The sequence below is a fragment of the Punica granatum genome, chromosome 7 (assembly GCF_007655135.1).
Source record: "Punica granatum isolate Tunisia-2019 chromosome 7, ASM765513v2, whole genome shotgun sequence".
Taxonomy (NCBI): domain Eukaryota; kingdom Viridiplantae; phylum Streptophyta; class Magnoliopsida; order Myrtales; family Lythraceae; genus Punica; species Punica granatum.
Genome location: NC_045133.1, coordinates 3,443,296 through 3,459,006, shown reverse-complemented (window position 1 = coordinate 3,459,006; position 15,711 = coordinate 3,443,296). Strand labels below are relative to the sequence as shown.

The 15,711-nt window shown below is 39.5% G+C and overlaps 2 protein-coding genes across 2 annotated transcripts; both read left to right on the top strand.

The window, feature by feature from the left end:
* Positions 1–815: 815 nt before the first annotated feature.
* On the top strand, positions 816–12,239 carry LOC116213874. Its single transcript, XM_031548986.1, has 42 exons — positions 816–1,279; positions 2,892–2,964; positions 3,069–3,149; positions 3,238–3,318; positions 3,465–3,535; positions 3,642–3,696; positions 3,789–3,837; positions 3,949–4,086; positions 4,242–4,323; positions 4,473–4,551; positions 4,670–4,716; positions 4,822–5,016; positions 5,188–5,263; positions 5,418–5,498; positions 5,594–5,674; positions 5,931–6,007; positions 6,094–6,148; positions 6,239–6,287; positions 6,381–6,518; positions 6,661–6,742; positions 6,850–6,928; positions 7,105–7,151; positions 7,337–7,548; positions 7,623–7,710; positions 7,813–7,932; positions 8,020–8,138; positions 8,225–8,297; positions 8,388–8,507; positions 8,593–8,661; positions 8,750–8,920; positions 9,008–9,055; positions 9,152–9,293; positions 9,758–9,855; positions 9,971–10,115; positions 10,216–10,304; positions 10,384–10,494; positions 10,631–10,705; positions 10,785–10,850; positions 10,961–11,149; positions 11,246–11,356; positions 11,673–11,753; positions 11,871–12,239. The coding sequence occupies exons 1-42, from the start codon at positions 1,175–1,177 to the stop codon at positions 12,048–12,050; spliced, it is 4,128 nt and encodes a 1,375-aa protein (XP_031404846.1). The 5' UTR covers positions 816–1,174; the 3' UTR covers positions 12,051–12,239.
* A 973-nt stretch (positions 12,240–13,212) lies between these two features.
* Positions 13,213–15,653, top strand: LOC116213484 (aldose 1-epimerase). The gene is made up of 5 exons (XM_031548450.1): positions 13,213–13,449; positions 13,534–13,583; positions 13,832–13,958; positions 14,725–14,829; positions 14,909–15,653. Exons 1-5 carry the CDS (start codon positions 13,329–13,331, stop codon positions 15,532–15,534), a joined length of 1,029 nt encoding a protein of 342 aa, XP_031404310.1. The 5' UTR covers positions 13,213–13,328; the 3' UTR covers positions 15,535–15,653.
* Positions 15,654–15,711: the final 58 nt, after the last annotated feature.

The following is a 15,711-nucleotide window of genomic DNA, read 5'->3' as shown; positions in this document are numbered from 1 at the left end:
AATGCCCCCTCAGTTTTAGTCGATGCTTAACAAGAGAAAAAGGTACGGATTTATATCAATTAATAGGAAAACGATATATAATTCGTTCACAATCCCCTCGTAATCAAATGAATTAAATACTACTGAGATTACATCTCATACTATTCTTTTTTCTTGTCTAGTCAATAAAAAAAATACCAGGTAAAGGCTCACCAAAAAAACAATCATACAAAATAATACCTTTCTTTTTATAATTTTTAAACGTTCGACCTTTTTTTTTTTTTATATTGTATGTAATACATTTGGCTTGAATACTATTAGATTATAGAGGATAATAAGATTACATGAAAATTTTAACTATAAAATCACTTTCCCTATATTATAGATCGAGATGTGACGATATTGTGCTGGTATATCTATTAGATTTTAGGAAATATGGATAATACTATAACCTATATAAGAATTATTTTTATACAGAACAAGGATCCAACAAATGTAATATGCAAATAAAAAGTATCTCGGCTGTAAAATATTTTCTAATCGTAAAATTTCAATTTGAAAATTGATTATAATGATCTATTTTATAATTAATCAATATGATATGCGACGAAAATTTTGAATTTTTCAAGAAAAATCCCGACTTTATATTGAAGCAGACAACCCATTAACGTTAAATGTTTCCTTTTTCTTTTATTTTATTTAATATATTATTACTGCTGAACATTTCACTAATTAAATGGATATAATATGTATCTCCACTTGGAAATATTAAAAAAAAAACATAAAAAAGCACGAAGGCAGGTCCAGATCAGAGAGATTGTCCTCACCCCCCTCTCTCTCTCTCTCTCTCTCTCTCTCTCTCTCTCTCCTCTCTCTGTGGGTATATTCGATAGAGAGGAGAGGGAGGGGGAGAGAGAAAAGCAGAGCAGAACAGAACAGAACAGAGCAGTCATAGATTACATACACAGGAACACGTACGCTTATATGTTTGCATAATACATCTATATGTATATATGCACGTAACATAAGGGTGTATAGGAGTCTCCCACTTCTCATCTCCCCTTGCACCCATTTGTGCCTCGAGAAACAAATATAGCTCATTAAGAGAAGTTCTAGGGAGAGAGAGAGAGAGACAGAGAGAGAACCCAGAAGAAGGAGAAGAAGAAGAGTTGAGGTTTTTTGACTTGGTGACGAGATGGGGTCTGAGGAGGCTGTTGTTGGGTTCGTGGGTTTGGATGCTGTGAGCCTTGAAATGGCTTCTTCCCTGCTCTGCTCTGGCTTTAAAGTTCAAGCCTTTGAGGTCCTCTCCTCTCTCTCTCTCATTCGGTCACTTGAAGCTTTAATTTTTCCTGCTTTCTTTTTGAAATGATTAAATATAATCAATGATGAGATTGAAATCCAATATATTCATCAAGGCATCATGAGAATGATTGGTTCTGTTGGCAAGTCCTAGGGTCTTTAATCCGGTACTTTTCAGAACATTCGAGTGAATGTTGTTGAGCCAGCCTGAGCCCGTCTATCCGATCATCATCTGTCTTTTGTCGAGGCAACTGAGATGATGCAGTTGAATTCCGAGGAAGACGAAAACTCGGTTTTTTTTTTTCTCTTTTTGGCGATTGGAATGCATTCTTCAGGATTGCTGCTGACACTGAATTGATTGGTTTTCTTGAGAAATCTTGATCCTTTTTCCTTTCTATGCACATTGATGAGAATGAATCATTTCTGTTGATCTTATTACGCTGCATAGCGTGAGGAAGAACCGATCAAACTGAAATAGATGGGCGGATGGTTGTTAATCACAAGAAAAAGGAAGCAATCTTAGCGGTTATTTTCTAACATAGATTTTCCCGATCTTTTTTTGGGGTGATTTGTTAGTGAAAAAGCTCCGTTTTTAATCATTATCTCCTTATCCCTTTTTGATCATATCCTAATCAAACCATGGGGATCATGATCAGTAGAGGAAGCCAAATTGAACTGGCAATCTTGATTTCCTAATTTGAGTCAAACAGATGAATTCTTCCCTAAAAGAAAACGACAAAAAAAGGGAATTTAAAAAAAAAAAAAGGATTTCAAACATGTTTTTGCTTTTGTTGCAAATTATGGTAGGGGACCCAGCATTAACGTTTGGTACCCCATGAACAGCATAGCATTGCTAGCAACTTTTGCTGTCAGAGGAACGCTACATTGAGTAACTTTTACCAAACAAAGTGGACCACAGCTCATGGCATTTCATTTCGTTCTCGGGGCGTCAACTGGCCCGGGACGGAGGGACGGCTATTGTATTGATTGTGATCCCTGTGGTTGCGTTTCCATAACGAGCATAAACGTGCTTGATGAAAATTTGTGTCCTGTGTCATAGTCATTTAACTTTTGTGTCGGACTTCAGTATGGTATGGTATTGGTTGGATATGGATGAACTACAGAGGATAGGCCCACCAACTTCTATTCAGTGCGTTGATATACCAATCATGAAAATCTCAAAAAATTGCAGATCCATTGAAACAATTTTTCTCTTTGTCAACGGGCAGAAATTGTTTTTGGGAATTTGTGTCTGCCATATTCCAGAAATGCCGAAAAAAGATTTCGTTCATTTCCCTGAAGAATTTTAGTAGAGATCAACTGAAACAAAATTTTCAAGAAGAAAAGTGTTTCGAGCATGTGTTCTCTCATGTGTTGACAAATGCTTAGTCAGGGGATAATTTAATTGCAATTTTCAGTGTATGAGTAATTCTTTGAAAAAGGACCGGAATTGTTCGTACATATTTTAGAAGCTCATTTTGTGGGTGAAAAGTCTTAAGGTTTGCAATATTATCAATGAGATGGAGGAAAAAGAATTCTTGTAAAAGTCTATAACAGAATAACAAGTGTTGAAAGATATGACATTTCCAATTTCTGTCCTGATTGTTCGGTAGATTGATGGGCCTTTGATGGATGGTTTTCAAAAAAATGGAGATCGATGCAGCAGTCCTACGGAAGCAGCGAAAGGTAAACATACAAGCGCCAAATGGAATATATGTTTTGTGATACTATAATCGCCAGAAATGCATGTTTCGGCAATTTAGTCATCGCTTTCATTGTGTGGTATGCAGGGGCTGTAGCTTTGATTGTGTTGATATCTCATCCTGATCAAATTAATGATTTGTTCTTCGGACCTGAGGGTGCTTGTAAAGGTATCCTAGATATTCTTGAGAGTTCAATGCCGGGCCAGAGTTAAGACTGTGTCAATCTCAACTGTTGCTTTGTGCATTTCGAATTCAGGACTGCAGGAAGATGCTGTTGTTATTCTGCACTCAACTGTCTTACCCTCTCACATTGAGAAGCTCGAGAAGCGTCTTACAGGCAATACTTATTCGCCTCCTTTCGTAGAAGAGCATAGGATATATATATATATATGTATATATATGTATGTATGTATGTATGTATGTGTATTTTCTCTCAATGATGTTGAATTTGTTCTGATGATTTGCCAGTATGTTGTCGTGCAGATGAATGTAAAGTTGCGCGTGTGGTAGACGCTTATGTGTTTAAGGGAGCATCAGATGGCGGAAAACTTTTGGTACATTTCTTTCTGTTTTAGTCTCATCTATTTTGTAATCAGTGGACTCGTAAGAGCCTTTTCTGATATCGTCTTCTTTCCCTTGCTCTCTGTGCTGCCAATTCAGATAACTTGCTCGGGAAAGTCAGATGCAGTATCCAGCGCACGGCCTATTCTTTCTGGTTGCTATTAAGAAACTCGTCTATTATAATGACATATTTCTAATTTCTTTTCAAAGGTGCTTACAGAGGAATTCTTTTGTTTTTACACGCAGCAATTTCCGATAAGCTATTTATTTTTTATGAAGAAATCGGGGCTGCCAGGTTTGATTTTCCCATAACAATAGTCCGCCAGCCTTTTTTTTTTTTTCTATTAGTTTGTAGAATTACTATCCGAGTTCATCGAAGATGATTTATTAAAAATATAAACTGCAGTAAAACCAAATTAGTGAACGAGTTGCTTGAAGCGATACATCTGGTAGCTTCGGTGGAGGCCATTTCCATGGGTTGTAAAGCCAGCGTTCATCCTTGGATAATATACGACATCATCTCTAATGCTGCTGGGAATTCATGGTGAGAATAATCTTTTTGAATGAAATGGAAATGAGTTAGTAATCAGAAATAACTCTTTTCCTATTCTGATACATTTGGTTCGTTTCAGCTTTACAATTTACTTGGATTATATCATGCGTTCATTTTTCAATAATTAAAAAGTATGTCCCATGCAGGGTCTTCAAGAACCACGTTCCGCACTTGCTAAGAGGTCTGCACACAAAAAACAACTTTCTCGATCCAGTTATTCAGAATTTGGTAGGTCTATTTCTCTGCAAATCTTTACCTTTTACTGGTAATATCAGCTTTGGTGAATCAGCTTTGGCGGATATAAAACAATCCGAACTAAGATTGTCCGTTTTCCTGGTCAAATTTTATGATGATTATTATGTACATTTCGATTTCAGGGGGCAGTTCTAGATGTTGCCAAAACACACAGTTTTCCTCTCCCGCTGTTAGCAGTTGCTCATCAACAACTTGTTCTCGGTACTCACCATAACTCAGCATGAAAATTCAAGAAACCAATGTTTGACACTATTTATCGAATATTTTCTATTGAGCGGCCCCTTTCTCTCTGTTCACTATTTTAAGTTCTTCTTTTCAGCGCACTCACATCAAGATGAGGTTGATGGAGACTTGCCTGTCATCAAGGTTGTTATCATAGTGCTGTCTTCCTAATTTTTAGATACAAGATCCATAGCTCTCTGGAGGACTTCTTTTCTTCCGTGCTAAAAGCTCTATTAACTTTGTCTGCAGATTTGGGAAAAAGTATTTGGAGTAGACATTACGAGTGCAGCCAATATGGAGCCATATCATCCCGAACAACTGGCGGAGCAAATAATTGCAAATTCTAGCACTGTTAAGCGCATTGGTTTTATCGGCCTTGGAGCCATGGGATTTGGGATGGCAACTAACTTGCTGAAAAAAAATTTCACTGTCATCGGATTTGATGTAATTGCTCATTTCTTCCTCTAGTTATAGTTTGTATAATATTATTCTGAGCTCTTGATAAGCAAGGAAGTTGGCATTCTTTTTTTAAGATTTCACCACTCTTTAGAAAGTTCTCAGATCACCAGATCTCTTGCAGGACTTCCAGTGTTTGACATGATTCCGGTATTGCAGGTATATAAGCCAACTCTTACTCGTTTCTCGGAGGCAGGTGGCTTAACTGGCCACACTCCTGCAGAAGCATCTAAGGGTAAGAGAATCTCGGTTTCTGAGCCTTCGCCTTCTCCCTTTTCGTTCTCAGTTGAAACATTTAAAATAGGCAATGTTTGCTGGCTCCTTCTTTATGTGGTCCATTTCATCGAGGATGAACTCAAAAACATTGCATGCAATATCCACTTTTGCAGGTATTGATGTAATGGTAATCATGGTCACAAACGAAACACAGGCAGAAAGTGTTCTGTTTGGAGAGTCTGGTGCAGTTTCGGGTACGTAGCTGCCCTTAACAATTATATTATGTTGACTACCGAAGAATTGGCATTTTCTCATCTTCTTTTTCCCCTTCCTTTTGGTCACCCTACAGCACTTCCTGCTGGTGCGTCTATAATTCTATCATCCACTGTCTCTCCATCATTCGTGTCTCAGCTTGAGCGGCGATTGCAAGGTAATTTCACTTTGATTGCAATATTTTTCTTGTTTTCTTCGTTTACCCGAAACTCGGAGTTGCCCTATAGAAATATGACTTTGATTTTGTCATTTGGTGCTTCTTCACCCCTATCATATCGTAGTAAGTTTCTTTGTGCTAAACAACATGAGCAACATCTTAACTTAAAGTTCCATCTTCGACATCTATGACTAAATTGAAAGCTTATGTGTGCAATTTAATAGTCTAAATTATACATGATCTGCTGATCTTATAGGCGAAGGCAAGGGTTTGAAATTGGTGGATGCTCCTGTGTCCGGGGGTGTAAAGAGGGCCGCAGAGGGAACACTCACGGTCTGAAACCTTCCGAAATTGCAGTTGTATGATTGTGGTATATATGGTCACTCACTTTTTATTTTTATTTTTATTTTGTAAATCAGATAATGGCTTCTGGTACTGATGAAGCACTTCACAGCACTGGTTCAGTTCTATCAGGTACGTAACTAGCATGCATACATTACGTTTTGTTATTTGTTGTTATGAATCTTTACATTTATTCGACTCGTTGATGTTTTCCATCGGCAGCAATGAGCGAGAAGCTTTACGTAATCAAAGGAGGCTGTGGAGCTGGAAGGTACATCTAAGTTTCCTCTTCTCCATTTAAATTCCTTGATTTGATTTCCAATAAGGGGCTTATCTTTACTGTCTTACTTAACCCTTGAAACAGTGGCGTGAAGATGGTCAATCAATTGCTTGCGGGAGTTCATATTGCTTCAGCTGCTGAAGCAATGGCATTGGGAGCTCGGTTAGGTCTTAACACAAGAGTATTGTTTGATGTCATAAAAAATAGCGGGGGAGATTCATGGTTAGTGATCATACTCTTTTCCAGGAAATTTATTGTAAAAGATTTGGTTCTTATTCGAGGCATTAACATCTTGATATTGCGATATACTTCTTATCCTCTATCAGACATGATATATATAATGTACTTAATACAATTTGTGCAGGATGTTTGAGAACCGGGTTCCACACATGCTAGACAACGATTATACACCATACTCGGCACTTGATATTTTTGTGAAGGATCTTGTAAGACCATTCTCTGTTCTTTTTATCCTTTTGATTTCTAAGGTGACATAACTTGTAAAAGTAATCCTGCATCAGCTTGCTAACTAGTTGCCCGTGATCATCTATAGGGCATTGTTGCTCGGGAATGCTCGGCCCACAAAGTTCCTCTTCACATGGCAACTGTTGCTTATCAATTATTCGTCTCAGGTGCGGGTTATGTCCTCTAGTTGCTTGCTTGTATCTTTTTTTTTTTTTACTTTTCATCTAAGTCCTTTTTGACATAGAAATTAGGTGTTTATTATGATTTCTCATGTCCCTGAGATATTTAGCTTCAACTTATGAAGTCGTTATTCTTAGTTCCTTACGATGCTACTTTTGAGCAGGATCTGCTGCTGGGTGGGGCCGACAAGACGATGCTGGCGTAGTCAAGGTACAGGGCAGAAAGTTGATGCTCTATTTACGATTTAGAAATTTTTCCACTGGTCATGGGAGATTATATATAACATTATAACTCGCTCAAATAATATCTAACATGCTTGGGTTCTACTTTCTGGGACATATTCGTTTTAATCATATCGATACTGGGCTTGATGGCATTTTATACATGTGACTTAGGTTTACGAGATGCTCACGGGTGTCCACGTCGAGGCAAAGCTTCCCGTGCTCAAGAAAGAAGACACCTTGAAGTCTCTTCCACTGGAGTGGCCTGTGGATCCTACTGAGGATATACGTAAACTGAACCAGAATAGTTCGAAGACTTTGGTTGTTTTGGACGATGACCCAACTGGAACACAAACCGTTCACGACATTGAAGTTTTGACAGAATGGTTAGTATTCAGTCGGTAGGTTGAGATCATGTCTTATGCAAGAAACGTATTTCATCAGTCAATTGCTTTTGCAGGACGGTCGAGTCACTTGTGAACCAGTTCACGAAAAGGCCGACATGCCTTTTCATTTTGACCAACTCCAGGGCACTGAGTACCGAGAAGGTTAACCAACTCTTCAGCTCGTTTATGAATTAGTGTAGATGGTCAAGTTACTCGATTCTTTTTAATTACTAAGTTACGGCTTCTGATAACTCAAAATTACAGGCCATCGCACTAACGGAGGAGATCTGCAGAAACATAGACTTAGCAGTGAAACTAGTGGAGAAGATCGACTACACTGTGGTTCTCAGAGGCGACTCAACTTTAAGAGGGCATTTTCCTGAGGTAAGGATCTAAAATCCTGTCATGCAGTCAAATGAACAATTAGAAGATTTTTAACTTGAGTTCTGACTTCCTGCCGTAATGCTGCAGGAAGCTGATGCTGCAGTTTCAGTAATCGGTGAGGTGGATGCGTGGATCATATGCCCGTTTTTCCTCCAAGGTGGTCGCTACACTATCAATGATATTCATTACGTTGCAGATGGTGATGGGTAATAATGCTCTCCTTTTAATACGTCATAGAGTACATTTATTATTTGTTCATTTTTGAGAATTTGCCGGGTCGTGGTGAATGCAGCCTCGTCCCTGCAGGGGAGACTGAGTTTGCTAAAGACGCAGCATTCGGCTACAAATCTTCAAATCTCCGTGAGGTGCTCATTCTTAATATTGTTTCAGAACTGGTATTTGTTGCCATAACCCAAATCGCAAAATGAATACAAACTTCTGGATATGTATTTTAGTGGGTAGAAGAGAAGACAAAAGGTCGAATTCCTGCAAGCAGTGTAGTGTCAATCTCGATCGAACTGTTAAGGAAAGGAGGACCAGATGCTGTTTGTGATCGTCTTTGCAGTCTGAAGAAGGTAACAGGTCCCGCTATCTGCTGTCAATCTTGATGTGTTTCCACCTTTTAATTTTCCTCACAAGTAGTCCTTATTGAACACACAGGGTTCGACGTGTGTGGTTAATGCTGCTAGTGATCGAGACATGGCAGTATTTGCTGCAGGAATGGTCAAAGTAATTTTCTTTCTTATCAACATTAAGCTTGTTGCTGGGGAGATACTTTTGCTCTATTTTTCTTTAACTTCCTTTTCGACTGTAACAGGCAGAGCTAAAAGGAAAGCATTTCTTGTGCCGGACAGCTGCTAGCTTTGTTTCTGCTCGTGTTGGAATCATCCCGATTCCTCCAATTTTACCAAAAGATTTAGGAATAGATAAAGAAAGGGCAGGTGGATTAATAGTTGTTGGTTCATATGTTCCGAAAACCACTAGACAGGTGAGCGCACAGTGACTTCTGAAGAAACCATCTTTCCTTTTGCCTCCAAAATGTTGGCATCCACTCTAATTTTCTATCCCGTTACAGGTTAAAGAGCTCAAAGCACAGTGCGGACACTTCTTAAAGTGTATTGAGGTGATAGATTCAAATGTGAAGAGTGACCGTTTAAATTGATCACCATGCTGTGCCATCATACGATATAATGTAATCTTTGTTTTTCTTGTTGAACAGGTTTCGGTTGACAAAATCGCCATGAAATCGAAAGAAGAGAGGGAGGAGGAAATTCAGAGAACGGTGGAAATCGTGGACGCGTATCTTAGCGCTCAGAAAGATACATTAGTAATGACCAGCCGGCAACTCATCACTGGAAAAGGTTGGTTCAGTTCTCTCAATTTCTGTCATCTCTAAAATCTAAGTGTAAGATTAAAGCTTGTCACATAAATTGAACTTTTCTCTAAATGTTAAGTTAAAGCAAGAATAACAGATTGTCACCATCAGGGGTGATGCCGTAGTGGCTCCAAGCTCACTCCCATGTAGTTTGGAGACCTCCAGGTCATCTCCGGCTTCTGTGAACTATACTAAGCCTTTTGTAATGCTACACTGATGGGGCCAGTGCTTACATTGGTTGTTCAGTTCGTATGATATGTTCGCGGTTGAACACGAGAGCCCGAACATTGCGGCATCACTGTTGCCCACTATTTATTCAGTAAAAAAAGAATAACAGATTGTCCCTCGGATAAAACAGAGCAAGTTAACAAATGTATTTCTAGTGCAAGAGAAATACCCCGAATCTCTCATCACTCTCGTTAAATAGCATTTGGTTTTTTGTCCGAGCAGATGCTTCTGAGAGCTTAGACATCAACTTCCGGGTGAGCTCTGCACTGGTCGAGATTGTTAGGAGGATCAAAACAAAACCTCGTTACATTCTCGCAAAGGTACTTCTCGTCCCTTTTAGCTGGTTGCGAATCGAGTCTCTCGTTCTCACCATTATTCTCAATCTATCCCCAAAAATATCGAAATTATGCAATTTAAATACTTTGTTTTATTCAGGGTGGAATCACATCATCTGATCTCGCCACAAAAGCCCTCGAGGCAAAGTGCGCCAAAATCGCGGGACAAGCCCTAGCAGGTGTTCCGTTGTGGCAGTTAGGTCCCGAAAGCAGACATCCCGGGGTTCCCTACATTGTCTTTCCTGGTAACTTTATATATAGATATATATTTGCATTGTTTATGACAATTGTGAGGCCTCTTTTAGAACAACATTAAATTCATGATTGCTACATAATTTTTCATAGGTAATGTCGGCAATGATACAGCAGTAGCCGATGTGGTGAAGTCTTGGGCTCTTCCTCACAGACGTCCCTCAACGAAAGAGCTGCTTCTCGTAAGCAATTCGGCTGTATGATAAACTTTTGATATCTTTTTCATGATCTCGTACTGATATTTCGTTACCATATCAAAAGAATGCGGAAAAGGGTGGATACGCTATCGGAGCCTTCAATGTCTATAACTTGGAAGGAATCGAGGCAGTGGTTGCTGCTGCTGAGGAAGAGCGGAGTCCCGCCATGTTACAGGTACGCCCAACGTACTTAATTATATTTAGCTGGACTTATGTTTATATATCATGAAATGCAGTTAAGATTGAATGTCGGTCGTACATTAGCATGGCTATTTTACTGATTGTCTGATTTCACGACACTTCTTCTGCAGATTCATCCCGCTGCATTCAAGCAAGGAGGGGTTCCTTTAGTTGCTTGTTGCATCTCTGCAGCAGAGCAAGCTAGTGTAAGTTGAAGATGATTATTTCCAAATTATAGAATTTCGATCACTGCATGATCTAAACACAAGAACCTTACTATGGCAGGTGCCGATCACTGTTCACTTTGATCATGGAGCTTCGAAGCAAGAGCTAGTCGAGGCCATTGATTTGGTACTGGTTACCCCTTGTGACCGAACTTATTATAACGCGTAGTTTTTATCCCTCGTTCTGCTCGAGAGGTTTTATCTAATTTCTCCCTCAAAAAAATTTGTTTCTTTCAGGGTTTTCACTCTGTGATGGCTGATGGTTCGCATCTCTCATTCGAGGAGAACATTGCCTACACAAAATTCATAACCCAATTGGCTCACTCGAAAGATATGTTGGTCGAAGCCGAGTTGGGCCGGTTATCGGGAACAGAGGATGACCTGACCGTGGAAGACTACGAGGCAAAGCTGACTGACCTTAATCAGGTCAGTGGCTACTTGATGAACATCGTGTTTTCTTTCTGCATTATTAATTAATCAACAATCTTGTGGAAATGATCTTTCCCTCTGATACATCCGCAGGCCGAAGATTTTATTGATCGGACTGGTATAGATGCTTTGGCAGTATGCATCGGAAACGTCCATGGGAAATATCCTCCTAGCGGACCGAATCTGAGGCTCGACCTGCTTAAGGTAAATGGCATTGTGATCCCAGCGATACAACGTTTCATGAATCGTAAAGTACATTCCACAAGTATATATAAAAATCTATTTGCACTTTGTCTGACATTTACGATGCAACACGTATTATATAACTATGACTTTGCACAACCTTTGATTAGTTTCCTCGTCTTGCTAAAAGAAGAAAATGAAAAATTGAAAGCAGAAACTCTTTTTCCGGTTTTCCTGAACCAAACAGTCATCGTCATCATAATCCCGGGGGATTGATTAATTCGATCCCATATTTTATATAATACGTAAGTTACTGATCAAGGCTCGTCGGTTGCAGGATCTGCATGCCCTAGCTTCCAAGAAGGGAGTGTTCCTCGTGCTCCACGGAGCTTCTGGCGTGCCCGAAGACCTTGTGAAGGTACCTCACTTACAACCCAGTTTTCAGTACTCTACCTCAACTTCTACCGTTGGCATTGCAAAAACAATAGACCGTTGTGTGAGATAATACTGAGACCGCTTCTGCTTCCACTGACAGAGTTGTATAGAGAGGGGCGTAAGGAAGTTCAACGTGAACACCGAGCTTCGGAAAGCGTACATGGAGTGCCTTAGCGAACCAAAGAAGGATCTCGTCCAAGTGATGGCTTCTGCTAAAGAGAAGATGAAAGCTGTTGTGGTTGAGAAGATGAAGCTCTTTGGTTCTGCTGGAAAAGCTTGATTTATATAATTATGAGCGTTAGTGTTCAAATTATTATATATATATATATATATATTTTTCCATTTTCCTTATGTGATATTAATTCAATGATTTAGATCCCACAGTGTTAATAAGGGAATTAAACAGTAAATGGATGAACTTTGATGAAAGATTTTCCCAAATAACTATCGGGATGTGATTTATCATTAATCCGTGGCAATTCTGAACCGAACACGAGAAAACAATGATGCTAGGCCTTCTACGGTCCACATAAAAATTGACATGACTGTTCAATGCTGATTTATGTGATCGTCTGGAGGTTACTCCGGACCCATAATCCTCGGAGATTAGTGATTAATCAAGAAATTATAAGCCTTCTCCAAGAGTTTATCCATATTTTATTTTATGCTCCCTCTCCTACTGTATTTCATTTCCATTTAAAAAAACGTTTTTGGAGAAATGAGAAAGAATCTATTATCCTGAACCTTATTCAATTGGTCCCAATAAATTTAGTTCGAAATAGTCGATCTACAAGTGGATAAAGTTTTTTTAGCGTGAACTTTTCTTATTTATAAGATTCAAATCCTAAATCTTTACTTAAAAGAAAAATAAATATAGAATCATTTAAATCAATTTACGTTAATTCTTTTTCATAATTTCTTTTGGGCGAACCAATATATGTATATATATATTTTTAATTAAAAGGACATGAACATTAATAAACCAAAAATCTAATTGATAAATAAATATATATATTTTTTCCTTGAAAAATACTTAATAAATACTTCACGTTAAAGAAAGTATTTAAAAATGAAAAGAAACCATACTAATTCACAGTAGATACGAGAACGTAAAGTTAAAGTTAACATCATATCCGTGTAATTAAATGCAATAACGTCTTACTAGCTGTATACGATAACATAACATGCTACCGTGGATAGGAACAAACGATAAAACTTGTAGCAATCAATGGTCGTGGTTTCTTATTTCCTTGTGTTTCGTTTAAGGAAGTAATAAATCGCAGAAAAAGGAAGGATGTTGAAATTATCTATAAACTATTTTTTTTCGAATGATTGCGCATGCAGTGCGGGTTTGTACGGATTTATCTCTGGTAATTATTTAAAGGAAAAAAATATTAAAAAAAAATGTTTTTCCAGCATCATCGTCCACAACAGCAACAACATCAAGTGTGACACAGAATCCGATGCCATCGTTGTCAACCCTCTCCATATATCCAAATCAGTTCATCCCTTCTCTCTCTCTCTCTCTCTCTGTGTCGTTCTTCTGAGGGCTTGAGCTATGGCAATGGCGGATCAGACCAAAGAACCGCAACTGTTCGAGCTCAGCAATGGCTCCATGCATGTCAAGATCACTAACCTCGGCTGCACCATCACTTCCCTCACTGTTCCTGGCAAAGATGGTGATCTCCATTTTCCGATCAATCAATCCCTCTTTCTCTTTCCCTTCTTTTTGGGGATTTTCTGACGATTTAATCCTTTCGCAGGGCAATTAGCTGATTTAGTTCTGGGATTTGACACGCTCGAGCCATACGTGGTAAGAAGTTCTCAACACATTTTTCTTATTAATTCAGATACTTAGTTTTTTGTTGGATTGTGGCAAATCAAGAAGAAACCAGCTCCTGATCTGGTCAAAAGTTCGAAACTTTGCTGCTGTTGTTGATGGGTTTCTCCTTGAGATTCATTTTTGGAGGGATTTCCTGCTTCTGTTTGGATTTGATGGGGAAATGGAGATGGCTGCTTGTGGCTGATTTTGGGGTTATAATTTTATGTGATTGTGATCAGAAAGGTGCAGCCCCCTACTTTGGATGCATTGTGGGTCGGGTTGCGAACAGAATCAAAGATGGGAAGTTCACTCTCGATGGGATCGAGTACTCTCTGCCGATCAACAGGCCCCCCAACAGTCTCCATGGTATGATAATGCTTGAGTTTCCCGAAGCCTTTTGAATCGCATTTGAGATTAATCTGCCTAGGACATGGAGCTCTGCGTCTTCATAAGTGTATTTTTATTGCATTGTGTGAATCCTCTTAGCTAGTTGTATTGCTGGAATTGGTTCAGCCTCTATATAACTAGTATCTTGGCAGATGAAGGTTTATCTGATCATGAAGAAGAAGAAAAGTTGGTCCTGAATATTAGAATACGATGTTATTTATGTATTTATTCTGTTTCTCATGTTCATTCGTGAAACTTGGTCTGTCCATTCTTCCCTTGGAATAGGAGTGCACAGAGTAGATCTCCTTGACTTGCTTTATCAGCCTCTGGGTCTAGTCTTGGCCTCTTTAAGCAATCTATTTGGTCAGTGAGATATCTCGTGCATTGTGTACAAGTATACAATGACTGTGCTTCCAACTAGAATAGTGATGGAACGTACTTCTTTTTTTCTTCTCGTGAGCTGTTGTCGGAGTTGAATTTAGAGTCCTATCTTAATATGCTGCCCATTGTCTGAGATTAGCAAAACAGATTTTTTAGGAGTCCAAGGTAATTAGATTGCTCTTTCAAAATGCATGAATTCTATCTTCTCTTGGAGATGAAGTGTTACTTCTAACGAGAAAATCGACCCAAGAATGCTGTCACTGTAACAAATTAGCGTGCTTTTCCATAGCTGAGATTGTTGATCTTTTAAGTGATGAACTTTTTCTCACTAAATCTTCGTACATTTCCGTGTCCCTTTCTATAGGTGGGCACAAAGGTTTTGATAAGGTGATCTGGGAGGTATCTGAACAAAAAGGAGGCGAAAATCCTTCCTTTACTTTCACCTATCACAGTCGTGATGGAGAAGAAGGTACGCTTCACCCCTTTCTCCTTCCTCTTTCTCGTTCTCGACAGTTCTTCTGACAATTTCCGATGTCTCCTCTTGATAGGCTTCCCAGGAGATGTTTTGGTAAGGGCCACTTATTCCCTCACTTCAAGCACGACTCTGAGGCTCGACATGGAAGCAGTCCCACAGAACAAGCCAACTCCAATCAACCTGGCACAGCACACCTACTGGAACCTAGCAGGCCATAGCTCTGGAACCATCCTTGATCACTCAGCTCAAATATGGGCCAACCACATCACCCCTGTGGATCAGAACACGGTCCCGACCGGCGAGATAATGCCGGTCAAAGGCACCCCCTTTGACTTCACCACTGAGAAGAAGATTGGGGCCTCAATCCAGGAGGTCCCTGGCTTAGGATATGACCATAACTACGTGCTGGACTGTGGGGAAGAGAAGGAAGGTCTCAGGCATGCAGTAAGGCTGAGGGATCCCTCGAGCTCCAGGGTCCTTAACCTGTGGACGAATTCCCCGGGCATGCAGTTTTACACTGCAAACTACGTGAACGGGATCACGGGCAAAGGTGGGGCTGTCTATAACAAGCACGCCGCCGTCTGTCTGGAGACCCAGGGGTTCCCAAATGCAATTAATCAACCAAACTTCCCATCCATTGTGGTCCGGCCCGGGGAAAAGTACAAGCACACTATGCTCTATGAATTCTCTGTGGAATGAAAGAGGTTGCCCTGTCTCTCTCGTGAGGACAATTTTTCATCATGCTACTTTGATATTGATGTGGTACATCTCAAAGCAATAAGTACCTTTGTTAATAAGATGTTTATGATTTTTATGTTTGGTTCTCGAGGTTTTTCGGCGGTAAGACTCACTTCTTGAGAAGTTCTCAGGTAAATC